This window comes from Sceloporus occidentalis, unplaced genomic scaffold, assembly GCF_023333645.1.
Source record: "Sceloporus occidentalis isolate IW3139 unplaced genomic scaffold, rSceOcc1.0.p SCAF_6, whole genome shotgun sequence".
Classification (NCBI taxonomy): Eukaryota; Metazoa; Chordata; class Lepidosauria; order Squamata; family Phrynosomatidae; genus Sceloporus; species Sceloporus occidentalis.
In genome coordinates this window covers 35877870-35898828 of record NW_028316986.1, presented here as the reverse complement: position 1 = coordinate 35898828, position 20959 = coordinate 35877870, and the positions used below count along the sequence as shown (strand labels likewise).

General features: G+C 38.9%; 1 protein-coding gene across 1 annotated transcript in view; it reads right to left on the bottom strand.

The window, feature by feature from the left end:
• Window positions 1-8707: 8707 nt before the first annotated feature.
• LOC149310613 (potassium channel subfamily K member 2) overlaps window positions 8708-20959 on the bottom strand; it is a 228844-nt gene continuing 216592 nt past the window's right edge. The window contains exon 7 of the mRNA XM_089529308.1: window positions 8708-9440. Coding sequence (XP_089385434.1) covers window positions 9336-9440 — 105 coding nt within the window. The 3' untranslated portion in view covers window positions 8708-9335. The remainder of the gene's footprint in view (window positions 9441-20959) is intronic.

Below are 20959 nucleotides of genomic sequence, written 5' to 3'. Positions count from 1 at the left end.
AGAGCATCATGACCCGTAAGAAGCTGGCACCAACAGAATTAGACATAATATACACAATTTAAGATAAGGATACATTGTTGATATTCAGAAGCAAGGTTAGAAGAAAAGCTACTAAATTCCTAAAGGAGGTGGTAAGGAGTGATGATGCAGTTTTAATGTATGCATGCATTTCTGTTCTGATTGTAAGAATTCTGTATGTTTAAATTGTAATTAGCCAATCAGGAGTATTGAAGAAGCTTCTTTGTCTTCAATAATATAAAAAGAGCCATTTTGTCTGGTTCAGGATCTCAGCTTTTTGGAACTTGAATTCCACTGAGTTCAATGTTTTCCTTTGTCGACAATTGGAAATAAACTTATGGATTTTCAATCTACTAGGTCCTCTTGTCAATCATTGCTATGCCAGGCCTAGATTTTTAAGTTTCCTGAAATTTCTGTTACATGCCCTTTCCTGGAACAGGGTGACCTCGAAACTGTAGTACATGCACTGGTAACCTCAAGACTTGATTTTTGCAATGCGCTCTACATGGGGCTACCCTTGTGCCTAGTCCGGAAACTCCAGTTGGTACAGAATATGGCAGCCAGTTTGGTCACAGGAACAGCAAGGAGTGACCATATAACACCAATATCAGTTTCTGGGCACAGTACAAGGTGTTGGTTATCACCTTTAAAGCCCTACATGGCTTGGGCCCAACCTATCTAAGGGATCGCCTGCTTCCATACAATCCGCCCCATACACTCAGGTCCTCTGGGAGGAATTTATTACAGCCCTTAAAGACCAGGTTGACGGCGACCTCCCAGAGGACATTCTCTGCAGCTGCTCCCAACTTATGGAATGGCCTGCTGGATGAGATCCGTCAAATTACCAATCTAGAGAGCTTTAAAAAGGCCATTAAGACGGATCTGTTCCAGCAAGCCTTCCTGGAATAAAATGCTCAGCCACAAATAAGACTTCCCATCCAGTGAACTCTGCCCATGATGATTTTTATTTAGCTTAGTCGGTTTTAATATGTAGTTTTTAATCTTACATTGTTTAATCTTGTTTTAAGAGGGGCATTATGTATATATGGATGTATTTTAACCTGTTGTACACCGCTTTGATTGCCTGGCAAAAAGCGGGATAGAAATAAAATTTTTATTATTTATTATTATTACTCAGCTGGCTCAGTAGCCCAGCTATTCTCACAACTGAAAACCATTAGCATCATTTCAGCTTTGACTGTCCTCCATGTGTTAGAGACAAATTTCTACAGCAAGGAACCTTCTCTACTCATGAAAAATTAAGATTTGCCATACTTCTAAACCAGTTACATAGAATCATAGAGTTGGAAGAGACCGCAAGGTCCATCCAGTCCAACCCAGACTCCGCTACGCTCTGAGGGAGTGTGTTCCACTGTCAAACAGTCCTTACTGTCAGGAAGTTCTTCCTAATGTTGAGGTGGAATCCCTTTTCCTGTAGCTTACATCCATTGCTCTGGGTCCTAGTCTCTGGAGCAGCAGAAAACAAGTCAGCTCCCTCCTCAATATGACATCCCTTCAAATATTTAAACAGGGCTATCATATCACGTCTTAACCTTCTCTTCTCCAGGCTAAACATCCCCAGCTCCCTAAGTCGTTCCTCATAGGACATGGTTTCCAGACCCTTCACCATTTTAGTCGTCCTCCTTTGGTTTCCTCCTTTGGACATGCTTCAGTTTTTCAAAGAAGGGCGACTAAAATGGTGAAGGTTCTGGAAACCATGTCCTAGGAGCTAGGGATGTTTAGGCTCCATGATTAGGAAAGGCTTCAAACTGCAGAAGGTTGCCTTCACCCTATGAAATACTGTAAGATCTTATAGCATTAGAGAATCAGTGAAGAAGGTCCACTCGCCCTTGTTCTGTATTTTCTACCTGAAGGGCATACACTCTATATTGGACAGAAGAATTGATATAAATAAAAAAAAATTGGGAGGAAGAAGGAAAAAGCACAATTAGCAAGTACTGAGTTTCATATAGAGAAGGAAGAAGGCCCCCTCAGAGCAGGAGACGCAGATGTATAGGAGCTATAGTAGGTCAGGAAATGTATTTCAAAATACCGGGGAGCTTTACAAAGGGATTATCAAATACCACATAGTGTTTGTATAGGTCATATGACTATATATTAGATGAGTTGGAGTGAAAGTAAATTTAGCATACAATGGCCCAAATTTAATTGTTAGTCCCCAGTTGAGTAGACCATTGAATCAATAAGATATTAAAGTGCTGGATTGCCATTCAATTAATTCAAGGAGTTTACTGTAGCCATTGGATATAGGTGTGTGGGTGTGTGGGTGTAAACCTAACTTTCCAATATATAGTAAGTCATCTAAATTGGAATGATGTTATTGTCTACAACATGTAACATAGATTAGCATATAATATATAATTAATAATATAGCTGTATATATATTTATATATAATTGGTGTTATTCTAATATATATTTGATATTTTGCAGTTTGATACCACTTTAACTGCATGGCTCCTACAGAATCCAGGGTTTTGTCACTTTCTAAGGCACTTGCACTCTTTGACCGAGAAGGCTAAAGACTTTGTAAAACTACAAACCCCATAGGATTGAGCTGTAGCACTTAAAGGGTACATCTGTACTTTTTTCTACAGTACAGATGCCCCCTAAGAGGGCTTTTCTAATGGCCTCATATACAATCTAGTTTTGCCTAAGCATTTATATTTAAGCCTATTCAGAGATAACTAAATTCAGATCTATATTTTCTAGGCACTGCAAAGCATAGCACTGTTGCAATGGTGCAGATAGCTACAACAGGTGTCATTTGTAGCGTTAAAAGGAAACTTAGGGCCAAACAGACTGCAGAAATAATCCAGTCTGAGACCACTTTAACTGCCCTGGCTCAATGCTAGGGATTTCTGAGAACTGTAGTTTTGTGAGACAGCTCTGGGGCCACAACAAACTACGATTCCCAGGATTCCCTAACACTGAGCCAGAGCAGCTCAAGCAGTCTCAAACTGGATTATTTCTACAGTGTGTTTTGGACCTTAGTAGCTGATGACTGTGACATTTAAGTGAGAAGTATCACAAGTTCCTCTCTTGTTGTACCTAGCTGCACCATTCTGAATTCCTGCCATGGGTGGTGGCGGCAGCTTTTCTTTAGAGCTCAGGAACATTATTTTAGGGACTACAGCTCCAAGAATCCCTAGGCAGCTTTCTTTCGTTGTCACATTTTCTGCCTGATTGTCTGGACATGAACCTTCTCCAGATCTTGAATGTGTGTCTTATACATTTTAAAACCTATTCGTCCACACTTATAAATTATTAGAAAATTTAACTGGCAACATCTAAATTGATGTTGATCATTTTGCTTGTAATTTGAATGAAACAATGTGAGAGCTTAAGCTCATATTAGTCAATGGGCAGCAGCATGCATGTATCCACAGTGGTAAAGCTGTGTGCAGGCACCACCACTGACTAATATGGGGCAGGGCAATCAATAGATAACTAGTCCATGGATACAGCAGACCTACTATTAATACTTCTGTCCCAAAATAATTGATTTGTATTTCCCCAAATCTGAACTGTCTCATGCCTGCATTTCTAGTGTGTAGCTGTACTAACTGATGCTCATTCATACATTATTATTATTATTATTATTATTATTATTATTATTATTAACCTTTATTTATAAAGCACTGTAAATTTGCACAGCGCTGTACATACAATCTTTTTAATTGGACGGTTCCCTGCCCTCGGGCTTACAATCTAGAAAGACACAACACGGTACTTGAATCTGTTGTTCCCAGACTCATTAAATTTATGGCATACTTTGCACCTTTCTTTGCTGAAATGTGTTTTCATTAAAGAAGTTTGTAAAGGTTTCAGATTCAGGTAGCAACTGGACTAGTGGTTGTCTTTATCACATAAGAATGATGATCTCATTAATCAGGGAATACCAGGATTTGTTACTTGTACAGTTTCTAGAAATAAAGTCTATTTTGGTTGCACCCAAATCAGGTTATATTTGGAAGTTTTTTGATATTTTCCTTCCCTGTTATCCTTCATATGCTACCAGATGAAGACAGACAGACAGACAGACAGAGATGCTCAGAAAGTTGTATATGTATTATCATACTATGGTATGGAGAAAGCATACCCTGCGGGTTACATATCGTCCTTGAGGCCTTTATTTGTAGACATCCTTAACACCCCAAAACCTTCAGTTTTCTTTTCTCTTAAGAAAATACATAAATAATGTTGAAAAATGCAGGGGCGTTGTCCACAGATGCTCTTAACCTCCCCGCCACAGTACCTAAGAAGCTCAACCTACCACATGAAAAAAAAAAAAATAACCAGAAATGAAACTGGAAGTGACATCAATTTCAGTTACATTGGAAGAATAGGAACAGTCCCAGGGGATGTCATAGGAGTGCAAAATGATCTCTCCACATTTGTGATCCCCTGTTACAGTATACACAATTTAGAAATTTTGAATGGCAATGAGACAAAGAAGAATCAGTAATGATGAAATGATGATGTCAAATTTGTGGTGCTATTTGAATCAATTGCATGATAGGGGTTTCTTTTTTGTAATCCATATTAATTACAATGATTAGAAAAAGTTATTGTGAACTCTGCAAAAAATGGAAGCATTTCAGCTGTCAGTAGAGCAGCTAGCAAATTGTTTGCTGGGGAAATAGCAAGATGCCTAATTAAGTGTTTCCTATTGAAGAGATTGTGAAAGTTTTTGCTTCATCAGCAAGGTATCAGCACTATCTTTGGCACCATAATGAAAACTGTGCTCATTAACACCCCCATTTTAACATGTTCCAAATTTCTTCACGTTTCAAAGAGGGAAACATCTAGAGATGAGTCTGAAACAAAGGTAGCCCTGGGGAAGATTATCTCTGAAGAGGAACTCAGGAGACCAAGGCCTAGATTTCACTGAGATGGTAAACCTATGTCTGTCTATCTTCTCTCCTGTCTGGCCTCTGTTGTTTCATACCAAAATATGTTCATATACAGGCCTGTAGAAAACTAGTCAAAGGTGATGTCCATATGGGCCAGAATATTCCAGGTAGAAAAAAAATCACTAGTGTTGGAAACACTCTCCAAAACTCTTTGGTCCTGTGTTTTGAAGAGTGTTTTCAACTCCAGTGATTTTCCCCCCCTTTTGAAGACCCCTAAAAAGGCCTTTTTTCATTGAGGTTGAAATGCATTGGGCATGCATAAATAGTAATGGATGCATCATTGGGTAATAACAGAAACTCCCGTTATTACCCAATGACGTCTCCATTACTGTTTACACAGAGGACACAGATGGCAGAAGCACAAGGCAGTGTGATAATCCTGCCCCTGATCACACTAATAGCATGATTTAATCACAGTTTAATGACGATTGCCTCCTCTGTGAGAAAAAGCCCCCGGGCAACAAGGAGCAGGCTTGCCCTAGAGGAAAATGCTCTTCCTCCTTTCTTTCTTGAGTGCAGAAGGGCAGGCAAAACATGGCTGGATGCACTGCTTTAGCTAAACAGGAGGAATAAACCTGCACTTTTAAACCCCCTCCAAGCTGCTGTTGGATACCTGAAAAGGAAGGAGGAAGGACAAGGAGGAATCACTGCCCCCTTTCTTGAAGCATGACTTGAGTAGACTGTTAGAGATTTGTGTTTTGCCAGCATGGTTATTTGGTTTCAGACTAAATGTAAATCTATACACATAAATGAGCAAATGCAAATGTTTTGAAAATTACTGTCTTTTAGAAAAGAAAGAAAGAAAATGATGTATTTTCATTATTTTGGTGAGACCTGTCTGCCCTATTCCAGTGTCTCTGCTCTTATTGCTTTTTTCATGGCTGCTTTTGTTCCTCCAAGAATTCCACATTTAAATCTTTAATCCTAATTCATGAATTTAAATAGAAAGTCTTCAAAGGACAATAAGGATGAAACCTGGCAGGTAAAAAATAAGCAAATTGCAGCAAAGGGAAGGAAGATGACAGGCCAATGAGCTCCAGAAAGAGATGTTTGGTTTGCTTTAGTTAGCATGTTTGTTGGCTTGCACAGGTACCCTGCTGACATACAAATACAAAGTCTGATTAGGGATGGAAAATAAATATTTTGGTATGCATTTCCTTACAAAAAATATCTTTTCTTAGAAATCTAAGAAATCTACATTGCAAACAAAACCATGCATACTTTTGATTAAAAATGTGCAGGATTTAAAAATATGTATAGTTGAGAGATACTGCAGGGGAAACCTTTCCCCCATTAGGGTACAAGAATAGAGGTATCTGTGAAGTGAAGACAGCACTTTATTTACTGACACAGTGCCATCCTAAATATCAACATTCAAATATAAACACACACGTTACTATTTATAGCAGTTTTGCAATTTCTACCAAGCAACAGCATGCAACAACAATATAGCAAATCATAGGTGTATATAAGATACACATTAGCCAATCAATTAAAGAGCAGTCATTAAGCCATATGGAAAATTACTAAACACCATATTTACCAACAGACATCTATATTCACGTTGAATCTTTTTTCTTACATTTCAGATTGTTGTTGTTATTAGTAGAAAGTGCCAATTAGTCAATGCAAAGGTCAGAATGATCTGGCCATGCTCAGTCTGCTTTTCCTTGAGATTCCTAAGAGCTTTCAGTTCTCAAATTTCCCCTGGTTCATTATCCCTTTCATTAAGCATGGCTGTAATTTATTATGGTCAGTCTCTAACCTTTCCATTTAATGTACACAAACTTCAGTCAAAGGAAGAAAAGTGTACATCTTGGGAAAAAGCCACAGAAAACACATTTGAATTCAGATAGAGAAAGAAAGAAACTGGGGCAGAATAAGAATATATACCAGGCCCTTGGTACCTGCTGGGGTTTTGGTTCTAGGACGCGCACACACACACAGATACCAGAATCTGTCTGTTCAACTCTCATTATATACCGTGGCTTAGTAAAATGGAGTCACTTATATAAAATGACCTGAATTTTGTTGCTAGTCCTACTTACAGCAGACCCATTGAATAGGTCTGCTGTATTTGGGACTAGACAAAAAAGAATTCCAGCCCTTATTTATGGTATGTAACCTTAAATACAAATTTTGGCCAGCATTTCACATAGCAGTTATAGATTCATAAACTAGACTTATCGATATGTAACTGCCCGGTATGCATCTATATTATGCATTAATGATTGCTATTGCCCCTCAAACCCATCTTAAACTCCAGGGAAGCTCTCCAAGTGATAGGTCTGCATTACAAGTAAGCAATGTGCTTCAGGAGGATGTGGCCAGTCTGCTCCAGCCTCCAAGCTGCATTTGATGGCTCCATGGCTTCTGCTCATTACACCACAACTTGCAGGTAGGATGGAGCCACATCCTTCTGAAGCACAGGTGTGCTGAAGCTGGGTAAAGTATCCTTTTTAGCTCTGTGCAAATGGCAGGCAAAATGGAACCACAGCAAGACTTTCATGAAAGAAGAAACAAGTCCTTTGCATTTGTATTTAGGTGAACAGGGGTGCAATTAATGATGAATTGTCTTCATACTTCTCAGAGACCACACTTTATTTCTTCAAATAAAGTGTGAGCTGGACAAGTCTCCCTTGTCCTCGTTCTCTACCTGGTGCCCTCCAGACATTTTGGACTTGAATATTGTTGGTTGTTCTCAACTTAAAAGATTTGTTCAATCAACTATTACATGGTGAGTCTACATTTACAAAAATCTCATTGATTCAATTAGTCTGTTCTTAGTTGGAACTATCAACAGAATTCCAGTCTCAGCTACAGTTACGTTTAGATGTATGGTTAAAATTACCATGGCTGTGCTGGCTGGTGATGAAAGCAACTGTACTCCAATATCTTTGGAAGGATTCACATTCAACCCAACTATGCTCTGTCTCTTACGTTGGCCAAGAGTAGATCACTGCTTAGTTCATGCACATACCCCTGCACTGGGATGTACCTATGGGTTATCCAAAATTCGGGCATTCACCACCCAAATAAGATTTATACCACACACCGTGAAGTTTTCCTTTAGTCCCAAAATTTCTAGAGTTGCAGTAACTTAGCATTTTAGTTGAGCATTTAGAAATCCAGTTGAGGCAACCAAAGAAAAGAGACAAACAAAGTCATCAAGGGAATATAAATACAAAAATTCTAAGACTTCTAGGTATGGATGATTTTCAAAGTTTCTCATGCTGTAATGCTAGAAATTTGGTGACTGAAAAAAAAAGTCTTTGTGGGGGCAGAATTTGAAAGCAATGCCCTCATCACCACCTTCAGATCTACATGAACACAACAGACCATAAGGCCCTCTTGCTGGCTGGAGATGATCTTCCATTTAATATTTCTTTCCTCAAGTCCAAAAGTGAGAAACAGTCTTTAAACACAGAAACAGATAAAAGGCAGAGAATTACAAGAGTACAGCCAAAAACATCCTTAAAGAGTAACACATACAAGCTGTGAAAGAAAAACTGAAAATGGATGTGGAGCTATAAAGCAGGATACCATGTCTATGGCTATGTGTGAAAGAGAAAGTAATTGGAGGACCAGTGAGTAGAAAAGCTGTATCTGCATTCTGCTTTGTGATTATCTGTAAAACTAAACTCTCTACTTGCAAAACTTTTCCGAAATTCAAGCACATTTATTTCTTTCATGGCTAATAGATATCCTTTATTACATTGAATGTATTGAAATACATTAGTGTCCAAAAGTTTTAACGAAAAGCCATGTTTTTGCATCATGCCAGAAAGAATCAACGCTGAAGCCAGTCAGAGTTCCAAGGGGAAGGCATTCTACAACCACAGCATCACAACCTTTCCCATTTCTTCCCACTTCATGTTGGCCCCACTGGTGGGACAAAGAGGTGGATCCCTCCTGAAGATGTCTCAAACAGCCAAACAGGCAGAGAGACAGACAGACAATTGGTCCTAGTCTAGTCAAATCTCTTGCTTCTCTCAAAATTCTATGGACATTTCACTTCTTTAATAATCTACAAAGCAAGGCACTTAAACAGACTTAGGTGAATTTGAAGACATAAATTCTACTTTGTACACAGTTCCAGGGTCTGGTTCTAATCCACACAGCTGTGAATGTTGTACTGGAAATTGATATTATGCAATAAAGGATATCCCACATAACAAAGGACATCTGGCAGCTCTGTCATGCGGGGGAGATAAAATCCTGGTGAAGAATGCTGAATGTTCCCTGAAAACATTTTTAAAGCAAATCCACTTTTTCACAAGTAAGAGAGAAGCAGGTTTGAAGAGGCGACCTGATTCTTCTATTTATGCCATAATTTAGTTACAGCTTTAGGGAATGACGCAAAACCAACAGTTGTTCCTGGTTTATTGAGTACAGTCTTGTATAAAGTCAGTTACTTTTCTTCCTCCACAGAGCTCTACTTTATTTTGATTTGTGTCTGAGATTGAAGCAAAAGGTTCCATGAGCAGCTGTGGAAAGAGGAAGGAAAATAATGAGGATTCTCTGGAGCATATTTCAAATTCAGTTTATGCTGCAAAGGAAAAAAAGGGAGGCCTCTTCCTGGGTTAGCTGTCACCAATATTTCAGATCACTGACAGACTAGTCACATGTCAATAGGCTTTTAAATAGGAATTCATGTTAGTCAGAAGCAGAGTGTAATGACAGGTTTGTTTTTATCTGTGAGCCACCTAGGGTCCCTTTTTGGAAGAAAGGTGGCATATAAATGAAATAAATAAATAAATATGATGCCTAGAAAAGAACATACCCTAGGCTTTTTACAGGCAGAAAATCTTCTCCTCTCCAGTAGCTTTACCTGTCCTGAATGTCATACCATTCAGCGTCTAGTTTTATGACACAGATGAGTGTATCTGGACTGCATGGTTACAGCAGATACCACTTTAACTGCCATGGCTCAATCCTGCAGAATCTTGGGATTAGTAGTAATACTAGTAGAGCCAACCTGGTGTAATGGTTTGGGTGTAGATTTCAATCCCTGCTCAGCCATGGAAACCCACTGGGTGACCTTGGGCAATTCACACTGTCTTGGCCTCAGAGGAAGAAGACAAAGGCAAACCCTCCCTAAACAAATCTTGCCAAGAAAACCTTGTGATAAATTCACCTTAGGGTTGCCATAAACTGGATTTGACGGCACACAACTAAAGTCATAGTACAATTATTCCTCCATTTTTCTTGCTTCCTTATAAGTTTCAAGGTGGCTTAGAACACTTAAGAGACATTGTTAAAAATGTACCAAATACAAAAACTAAGGATATAATTAAACTATCCATAAAACATATTTAATAGATAACTATTAAAAATTACAAATAAACAAAACACAGATAGTACAACAAAATTCTGCAACACCCAGTTCCCTTGACCAGTATGAAGATTATCACATTGCTTTTCCCCCGATCTGGGAATGGGCTGAGACAGGGCTGGGAACATGATCTGGACACAGAGATGCGATAAGACATGGCCCTAGTCTGGTTTCAGCCCATGCCCAGATTGGAAAAAGGCCGGTAGTGTGATAATCTTCTAAGTCTTCAAATGCCTTCAGAAATAATAATTTAAAAAAGTGTTTGTGAGAAGCAAGCAAGGAGAATGCCAATCTAACCTCTTTCAGAACACAGTTCCAAAGCGTGGAAGCAGCCATTTGTAATTTTGGGAGGAACTAAGACATGCAGCTCAGGGGACTTCACTAGAACTCTAGAAGAGAATCCAAAGTCCCTCATCAAACTACATATTCCAGGATTTCGTAGGACAGACTCATGATGACAGTGAAAGTGGCATCAATGACTTGCAAAAGTAGTGTAGATACACTTAGAGAGAAAAACATCCCCTTCTTCACATACTCACACCTTGCATAATTTACATACCCTTAGCATGTGTGTCATCCTCTTAGTTGTTCTCCACCCCCCAAGCTAAAATGCCCCAAACTTTGTAACCTTTCCTTATAGACATTCTGTACCAGTCCTTTCAACATTTTGGTTGCCCTTTTCTGTATCTTTCCCAACTGCAGAACACTATAAAGAACTGTACACAGTATTCCAAAAGTGGTCATATCATCCATTTGTGAAAAAGAATTATAGCATTAGCAGTTTTATTTCTTACTTTTCCCCCTAATGATCCTCAGCATGGCATTTTTCTTTTTCTTCCAGCAACTACTCACTGGACTGACATTTTCACAGAAACATAATTGTGGTTGAGAAAAGTAACCTGCTTTTTTTTAACCATTTTCCTTTTAAACTTCAATTAGATTTGTGCCTCAATTTCCAGTTCAAATTATTATTAGTCAATAAAAGATATATCCATACAGTGCTTGTCTCTAGATTTCAATTATTATTGAAGCCATCTGGCCATTGTTTCTTCTTCTGTCTTTCCTTCTTCCCAAAACACTTATCTTTTAGGATCTGTTTTCAGACTTTTGAAGATTAGGCAGGATATCTTTAACACTTCTGAGGCTTACAAAAACACACATATCCATTACATTTTAAAAAGTGGCCTGGAAAACAACTGGAATGTTTCAAACAGAAACATTTGGCTTTATCTGCATATTTATTTAATAAGATTGTATGGTTATGGATAAGGTCATCTCAGAATGAAGCACTGCAAAACTCTCCCATGTTAATTAGGAAAAGACAGACCTATGCTGAATATAAACACAGAGAGATGGTGTCATTTTATTTGATTGTTGGTGCCTTCCTGATTAATATGGAAAATAAGATTTATTTATTTATTTTTTGATAATTCCATTGATTCCATGATGTCACACAAATGGAAACAGTTTGGGTGGCAAAATGTTATGCATTCTACTATAGCTCAATACACCAAACCCAGCTGGAGCATCATGTATATGATGAGAAGTGGGGTGCCAAATATATGATTAAATAGAAGAAAGAAATGTAAATAGCAAATTCTTTCATTCAATCTTCCGCAACCTACTCCCTTCCAGTTCTACAACCCCTATCATTGCTGTGCCCTTATTGCACAAAGCTATTATTGTGCTTTTTACAAAAAACAAGAGCAAGCCAGGTTTGCCCTCTTATCGTTCACACTTCTAGAACCATTGTGTCTGTTGGACCTAATGTGTTTCTACACAGAGTAACTGCTTGCCATCTCTTCCCTTTTCATTGCTGGCACACACACTGTGCTTTGGAAGTGTAACTTTTAAAAAAGATTCTAGCTTCTCCCTGCCAGGGGGAGATGTGTAGGTGTGTGGGTGTGTGAGACAGTCCATGTATCAAAAACCAAGGTGGTTGGGTGACAAAGGCTTTACATCAAAAATAAGTGAGCAAGCAAGGGGAGTTAAGGCATTAAAACTGCTGTAGCAGAAGTGTATTGACTGAACACAACATGTTTCCCCACAGAAAGCACCTAACCAAAATCAGCAGAAAAGTGCCATTTCCACATAGCGATTCATAGCATGACAAAATCATTAATGGAGATCTTTACAGGATTATTTCTGTAAATGAAGGGGAAAAAAACATTTTGCAACTGTCTCCCATTATAGAACAACAGAACTGCAACAACATTATGTGGGAGGTACCAATTTAAGGCACTATTATCCTAGTGCTATTCTGCTTTACTGCCCCATTCAATAGACCTCTTTGTCAACATGGCCAATGGATGGTGGTAAGTGATGTCCAATACAATTGGAAGCCACCAGGCTAGTCTAATTCATATCCACTAGATTACAATTTTCCCCTCACCTGCAGCACTGGGCACAATAGCTATGCAGTGCTACCTCTCCTATGTGTTTCCTGACTATTGGTCATGTGTGAACAAGAGTAATCTTGCTGTCATTTTCACCAGGAGTTCAGCAAATGCCTCCTCTCTTTGGCTTTCATTCATTGTATATGTACCCCAGTAATTCAGTATTTATGGTGCCTTAAGTAATTAATAACAGTAGTGGGATATATCTTGATTCAGCCACAGGTAATAGAACTTAATTTGTTGTTTTAAACTGTATACCATGTCTTGCATTGTGAAATTGCCAGTGAACAGACTGCTGGGCAATTCAATGTATACTCGCCCACAATTATGTTCTCTTGTGTTCCACTGGGCTTACTCCAAAGTAAGTGTGCATAAGAATGCAGACTAATTTACTCAATATAAACAGAATATTTAATGAGAATGAGGGCTAGTATTGCAAATTGTCTTACATCGGCTGTGAACCTGGATGGCTTTCATTCTCCATCTGTAATATGAAGATGAGGGTGCTGGTCTTGCTTTCAGGATTATTCTAAGGATGCACTGAGGCACTACATGCAATGTGAATTTAATGCCTGAAATGTGCTCCCTGCATACTAAGTGTATTAGAATTCCAGATATTTCAACTGACTATACCTTCTATTGAAGATTTTTTTTCTGACCTTACTGGAAGCAGAAATCTGTTCACAAGCAATTTTGTGAATGGTAATCAATCTTGTCAGAAAGCAGAAAAGTTTGCTTATTAGCCATCTCCAAAATGCTATAATACTCAACAAAATACATTGATTAAATGTGACTTACAATTATGACCAACTTAAGAAATCTAGTCCCCTTCCTCCTTCATGTTACTCTCTTACTCTACCCTCTCCTCCAGGTTTAGAGTGCTGTTCTAGGCCCTCTTGCCAGGCCTAAACCTCCTACAGAAGGCTCTGTCTTATATCCTGATTACTCACATGAATAGTCAGAAGAAGGAATACTTTTTTCTCAGATCTTTTCCATACAGCACATTTATAGCACTTTGACACCATAGCACTTTAGCTACCATAGTTGCAGCCCATAGAATCCTGGCATTTGAAGTTTGGCGAGGTGCTTGAGCTCTTTGGCAGAAAATTCTAAACACCTCATAAAACTAAACATCCCAGTATAAGATTGAGCCATGGCAGTGAAAGTGATATCAAAGGGTTATAATTGTGTAGTCTGAAAGAGATTTTGGACAAAGATAATGAACTTATGGCCTACTAGATGCTGTTGAGCTACAATTCCTGTCATCCCTTGCCATTGGTCATGCTGGCTGTGGCTCATAGGTTTTTAAATGAATCCGTTCCTGAAAATGTCATGGGTTTCTCTTTTCTATCATAGGAAATCTTAGACTGAGCCTATTTAGTATATCAGGTACAGTGCCTACAGCTGGTGCTTTGTATCCATGGATTCTGTATCCATGGATTCAACTGTGGAATATTTTGGGATATTTTTAATTTTAATGATGAGGGGCTTCATTTTACTAAACCATTGTATATAATGGAACTTGAGCATCCATGGTTTTTGCTATAACCTAATCCCAGTGCATACCAAGGGTCCACTGTACTTTTATAATGCATCAACAGCATTTAGCAAAACTCAAATTTATTTTCCAGATTTAGGCAGAAATTTGCTTCCTTGATTCTGACAATATTTGAGAATTCCTATAGTAAACAGAGGTTCTGTTTTTGTTGTATTGGTTCCTGTCTTTGTTATCACATGTCACTAACATCATGGGCTGAATTGTGAGCTGTTGCTGTTGAGTGACAGCTGTCCTATTCAGCCAACCTAATAACTGTCTCATTTGTGTGTTACTGTGGCTTGCCAGCATGGGTATATTAATATTTAATAATCTCTGTCACCTCAGCTTCAGGCCATTGTTGTTAGAACAAGACACTCAAGGCTAGATTCTGCTTTCTTGTTTCCCTCCCTGCAGGCTGAAACATTTTAAAGGTTTGCTTGCCAAGGGAATTGTGTTTTTTGTCAGCATGCACATTCTTCCGCATGGCAATTGGTCTTATAAGCAATATAATTGGGCACAGCAATCCAAAGAGTCAGAGTAGACAATTCTCCACCAGAACCCAAGCTCTTCAGATGGAAGACATATACAAGACAATTACACTACGCTTTTGGCATGGCACACAATGGAGTTGGGTGGGTTAGCAACACCGGGGCTCATATGACTAATGGGCCTGAATCAAGCCCATCCAGGAGAACTATGGTACATCTAGCAGATCCAAAGCTAGCTCCCCAGTTTTGCCTCTCCCTCAGAATGTCCTTTTTGAGGACTCATGGTCAACTCTGCCCCCCCACTTTTTTTTTAAGTAGAACCACTAGTGATAGATTTGACACCCACCAGAGCATAGCAAAGGCTATTGTCATGATCAGCAGAGACTGGTGGTGAGGCAAGAAAACACAATCCCAGCTTTCTCCATTCTTTTCATTTCATTTACTTCATTTATATGCTACCTTTCTCCCACAGTGGGACCCAAGGCAGCTTCCAGAAATAGCAAATAAAAATAAAAATCTTAAAACAATTTAAAAAAACCCCACATTAAGTACCATAAAATCATTTAAAAACCATAAAAAATTAAAATCAAATAAAACACACTTCTAAATAAGGCCCTTCCCTGCTTAACCATTAAAAGCCTGCTTAAACAAAAATCTCTTTGCCTGTCAGCAAAAGGAAAGTAGGCAGGGGGCCAGCCTAGTCTCCCATGGAATGGAGTTCTAAATGGTGAGAGCAGCTACTGAGAAGGCTCTCTCCCATGTCCTCACTAAGAGAGCCTGTGATGGTGGTAAGACTGAGAGAAAGCCTTCTTCTGAAGATCTTAGGGCTCTGGCTGGTTCGTATTGGGCAATATGGTCTCTCAAATAGTCTGGACCTAAACCGTCTAAGTCATGACCAGCACTTCGAATTGTTTCCAGAAAGAACTGGTAGCCAGCAAAGGTGTTTGGAAGGGAATTATATAACTGGCACCAGTCAGCATTTGGGCTGCTGTGTTTTGGACCTGCTGAATTTTCCAAACAGCAATTTACATTTCTAGTGAGAGTATATTGCTAACTTTGTGTAAAGGAACATAATTTCATGTAAAGCATACACAAAAAGCATAAAAAACAACAAAAAAAATATAAGCAGAAAGCATAAAAATAACAAAATAAAAAATGTAAATTTCGTGTAACACTAATTTCATGTAAAGAAACATAAAGTGCAAGCAAATTTATTCATTGGTGACATCTTCATGAAATCAAACATGGCTTGTATGATTTGACCCAATGACTCCTTATGCTATAAATTTATCTTACATTTTGTTAACTTGAACTCTTTGGGTATATGAAATGTAATAAAGAATTGTTTGCTTGCTTGCTTGTTTGCAATCATATCCACTACCCTCCTCAGTACCTTGTTCCAGAGGTCTACCAGGGCTTTGGCATGATCGTGGCAATAGGAAACTTCTCAAGAGCCTTCAGGAATCCATCTAAAACCATAAGCCTCCTAGAGCAGACCATCGTAATTGACCCCCATCCCTTTCAAAGGTCCAAGTTACAGTGAGTCTAAACCAGTGGTTCCCAAACTTTGATCTTCCAGAAGACCTAGCCATCTTGGCCAACAATCAGGGGTTCTGTTAGATGAAATCCCAAACTTCTGGTGGACCAAACTTTGGGAATCACTGATCTAAACCTTTCCAGGCAGAAATCAGCCCATGACAATGGAGCTATGGAGATCCCCTCCACACTCAGCTTGTCAACATCCTGCCCAGCACAAAAAATAGGCCCAGAGAAAATATATTTAGTATTAATCTATTTCTTGCTCTTTCTCCTAACAGAGCAGTTTCCTCATCTGCCTTTTATGAGGCCCATCATTTGTCATGTGAACTTGGAGGCGATCTTTCCATGTTTAGGCCTTCCAACGTTAATTTGAATTGTTCACTTGAAAATTTTAATTGAGTTAATCTCTCCACTTTAGCAGGTGCATCAGCATGGAGTGCGGGGGATACGGACCACACCAGGTGATGCCCTAAGAGGGGGTGACACCACTGCTCTCCAAACATCTGCCTTTGGGCAGAAATGAGCTGTGGCATTCATTTGCATCTCTTTAAAATGCTGAAGAGATGGTGTGAGTGGAGAGAGGCTCAGTGAGAGAAAAAAGGAGTGGTCCCAGGTTTTTTTAAAAAAATAAATTTTATTTTTTATTCTTTTCTTAAATCTTAACAAAATTTCACTTTAATCACATGAAACTACTTCCATGTAAATAAATTTAGGTTGTGCATATGATATTGTAATACTGTATAATGGTATAATTTTAATTTTTCTAGCTGTATATGTCACAACTATTGCCATTACATTCATTGATATATGGGTATTATGATTTACAAGTGACATTAATACAAAAAACATTACTAAGGAATCTGTATGGTATGCTATGGGAAGAGGTGAATGCAGCGGTAACACCATGAGTTACCACACAGGGTGACACCAACCCCAGAGACATCAATGCATTTTAGTCTTGCACAGTGTACAATCAATTGTGTATATCTGCAAAAAAAATCTTATCACTTAGAGGTTCATTGGCTAAGCATATACACATGGGAGTTTCTTGCATGTTTAGAAGAGGACATTCAGCAACCTAGGTGTTAAAGGTATATTTAACTTTATTCACAGTAAGTTACATTTTAGTCCCAATAGAACGGACAAGTTAGTCCCAGCTAACTTAACTTTCTTCAATTTTAGTGGGACTAAAGCATGATTGGAGAGCTAGCATGTTGCAGTGGTTTGAGTGTAGGACTACAATTCAAGAGAACAGGATCTGGATCCCCACTTGGCAATGTAAACCCATTGAGTGATTCTGGGCAAGTCATACTGTCTCAACATCAGAGGCAAAGGCAAACCCCCTCTCAACCAATCTTTCAAAGAAAATCCCATGATAGGTTCACCTTAAGATCACCATAAGTCAGAAGCAACTTGAAAGCACACAACGACAACAAAGCATGACTAATTTAGTCTTGATGCAACCTGATGTTTTCTACACATGCAAGTCAAGTTCCTATACATTTGAGACATCCTGACTGAGGCTTCAAAGAGAAAAAAATAGTAATAGCACAAGCTTTTTGGTATTGTTTGCTGATCCTGATTTTAATCTTGTCACCTCAGTCTGGATAAAGAACAGTTACAGTTAGTTACAGATGTGGTGATTTAGTATTCTGATGATAGGAAGATCAGAAGGTTGGCAGTTCAAGGCCTGAGTGCTGCATGATGGGGTAAGCTCCTGTCACTAGTCCCAGTTTCTGCCAACCTAGCAGTTTGAAAGCATGCAAATGCAAGTAGATAAATAGGTACAATGCTGGCTCTTAGGCTTACAAACAGAAATGGGCACCGTCCCCTACAGTCAGTTATGACTACACATTCATGTCAAAGGACTACCTTTACCTTTACAGTTAGTCTATGTAGTAAAAGAGAGGAAAATTAGTAGCATTATTAGAAATTACCAGTTGTAGCTACTTTATTTCCAGGTCAAAGTTTTTCATGTTGTTTTAGTCTATATTTTTAATAATAGTTTTGCTCAGCTCTCTAGACATGCTATGTTTTGGGCTGAGGTTTCTTTCTTCTTCTTTTGCCATCCATTTTTAATGGCTTTGCTGAGTTAGCAACAGCATTTCAATGAAGCAAAGTGAAGCACAGTACAGGAAAGTTCACTTTGGAGTTCTCCCCAAGGGAGCTGAGATGTAAAAAAAGCCCTTTTCAGGATGGAAAATTTAATGAGCAAGTCTTACCTTGCAGTAAGCAGGAGACATCCTTGGGAGCAGGCGTTTTTACAGCACAGGCCTAATAAAAATAGTTGACTGTAACTTGACATAAATCTTCCTTCTGACAATTGTCACCTCCCCTACTGGGATATCTAAAGTTCCTCTTCATATGTGCATGCACTTGCTCTGATTCTATGCTACTGGAGAACAGGTATGTAAAAATGGCATATGAGTTGTACCCATCTGACTCTCACTTTGCAGGAAAACTCAACATGTTCCTCCTGGAAATCAGGGCAAAAGGAAAGGCATTGTGCTGCATAAAGTAAAGAGCAAGATGATATAGCATCCCTAGTCCACATGCAACTGACTAGACAGGGGGCTGAATTAACATACAAATCTGCTGATAGAATATAGCTATGGGGAGGAGAGCAGGAATGATGATGTTATCCACACAATAGGAATTCTGTTCTTCGCTATTAAATTCTCCCAGCACCTAAATTTCTAGCATTGCAGTAACCTAAAACTTGCACAATGTAGGAATAAAGTTTTCTAGCATTGCAGTAACCTAAAACTTGCACAATGTAGGAATAAAGTTTAGGCGTCCAGAGAAACAAGGCAGGCAAGAGTGCCTTGGGAATGAGAAAACAAATAATGTGGAAGATCTAGGTGTGAACCATTTTCAGTGTCACATTCCCTGGAATGCTAGAAATTTGGGGACTGAAGGGCAATTTATTTGGAGATGTCATCATTTCCCCACTCCAGTAGTTACACCTCAATAATGTTCTCCCCATATAAGAGGCCACTAGGGCACCCAGGATAGACTAATGTCCCTGTTCTATCTTCTATGAGACAGTAAGGCTAGAAATCTGTCTTTTGTGCTGCCTCCTCAGGTTGTCCACATGCTATCTTCATAAAGGATTTTATGGGTTTCTGAAGCATTAGATTGTTTCTGTTGCTTGCTACATCAAGTCCCCTCTCCCCAGGGAAAACACACACCTTTGGATAGGAAGACTGATGAAACACAGTCAGAAAACATTTCAGCAGGTTGGGGGAAATTTTATTACCTCTCAGCCCTGCTGTGTGCCACAACTCCTCCAAAGAATGCTATTTTTCTGCTTTTACATCCAAACCTGGAAGTGTCCAGAAGATTTAAAAAAAAAACAACTGCAGAAAAGGACCCTTTCCCACAAGCAAGGTCTTATGCCTTACTTTAGAGGGGAATTGTGATGAGGTTTTTCAGGAGCAATATTAGAGGGAGGGAGAGATATTTGGGGGACAGTGTCCAGGTGCTTGGAAAAAATGGCATTTGGGTGCACATGCCCAATGGGCTGTGCAATGTCTATCTTTTATGGAATTAGGGCAGTACTGAAACCCATACCATTCTAATACAAACTGGGTGTATGCCCAGAAAACATATGTCCTGAAAACATAAATAATTGGTTCAGAATATATAGGAAATATGGGTCTTCCGGCAAGATGGCAGAGTGACCAGTCACAAGCCACAGAAGTGGGTGGCAAGCATCCCAAGACGTGGAAGATCCAACCAAAATTAAAGCCAAAATTGGTTGGGAAACAGTTCACCCGATAAAGGGAACTCGGATGGGCCCATGTGGGTCTCGATCCAGTGACTAGTGCTGTTTCTCTGAGGAGACTGGAGGAGATCTGAAGGAAACAACACAGAAGCTGCTGGGAGACTACGCATGACCCGCAGCCGCATCATGGAGCTGAATTCCACTGCTGCTGTTTGAGAACAGAAGCTAAAGTTAAAAATTAATTGTATTAAAGAGGTCAAATATATATATATATATATATATATATATATATATATGTTGATTAACTGTTTTGAGACTGTGCAAGAGACTGAATTTATATTAAAATTGGATAAAGTAAAAGAATTTGGGAAAACTGGACTGAGACAAAATAATATAAGTTAAAAACATTGACAGATAAAACAGACTGGGACATAACAGATAAAATTGGCCTAGATGGAAATGAAGAAGAATTGAGATTGGAATGGAGGAAAGAGATAGGAAGAGAAGGGAGGCGAGAAGGAGGCTAATGGAGGATATGTAAAAAAAACGGGGAGACAAAGCGGATAAGAGAAAGAAAAAGTGACTGTGAGGGAGTTCATCCTGCCTTGAAGCTTTGAAAACAAAAGGGAATTTATTTTTTGTCGTCATTTTTTTGCCCCTTTCTTTTTTTTTTTAGAAGAAAGACTTGGAGACAATTTATTTAATGATAATTTTTTTGATGGCATTTCCAGGACTGCATAGAGAACTTTGTGTATTTTGTGTTTTGTGACAACTGGACTATCTAAACATGCATTACAACATAAAGGACTACTGAACTTGAAGAGGAAAAAATTGATAATTGATAACTGAATCATTGAAAAACAAAAGATAGGAAAAAAATCAATTACTTGAATTGACTATTGGAGAGACCATATCTCCCCATACGAACCACCTAGAGCCCTTTGATCCTCAGGAGAAAGCTTTCTCTTGGTCCCACCCTTGGGT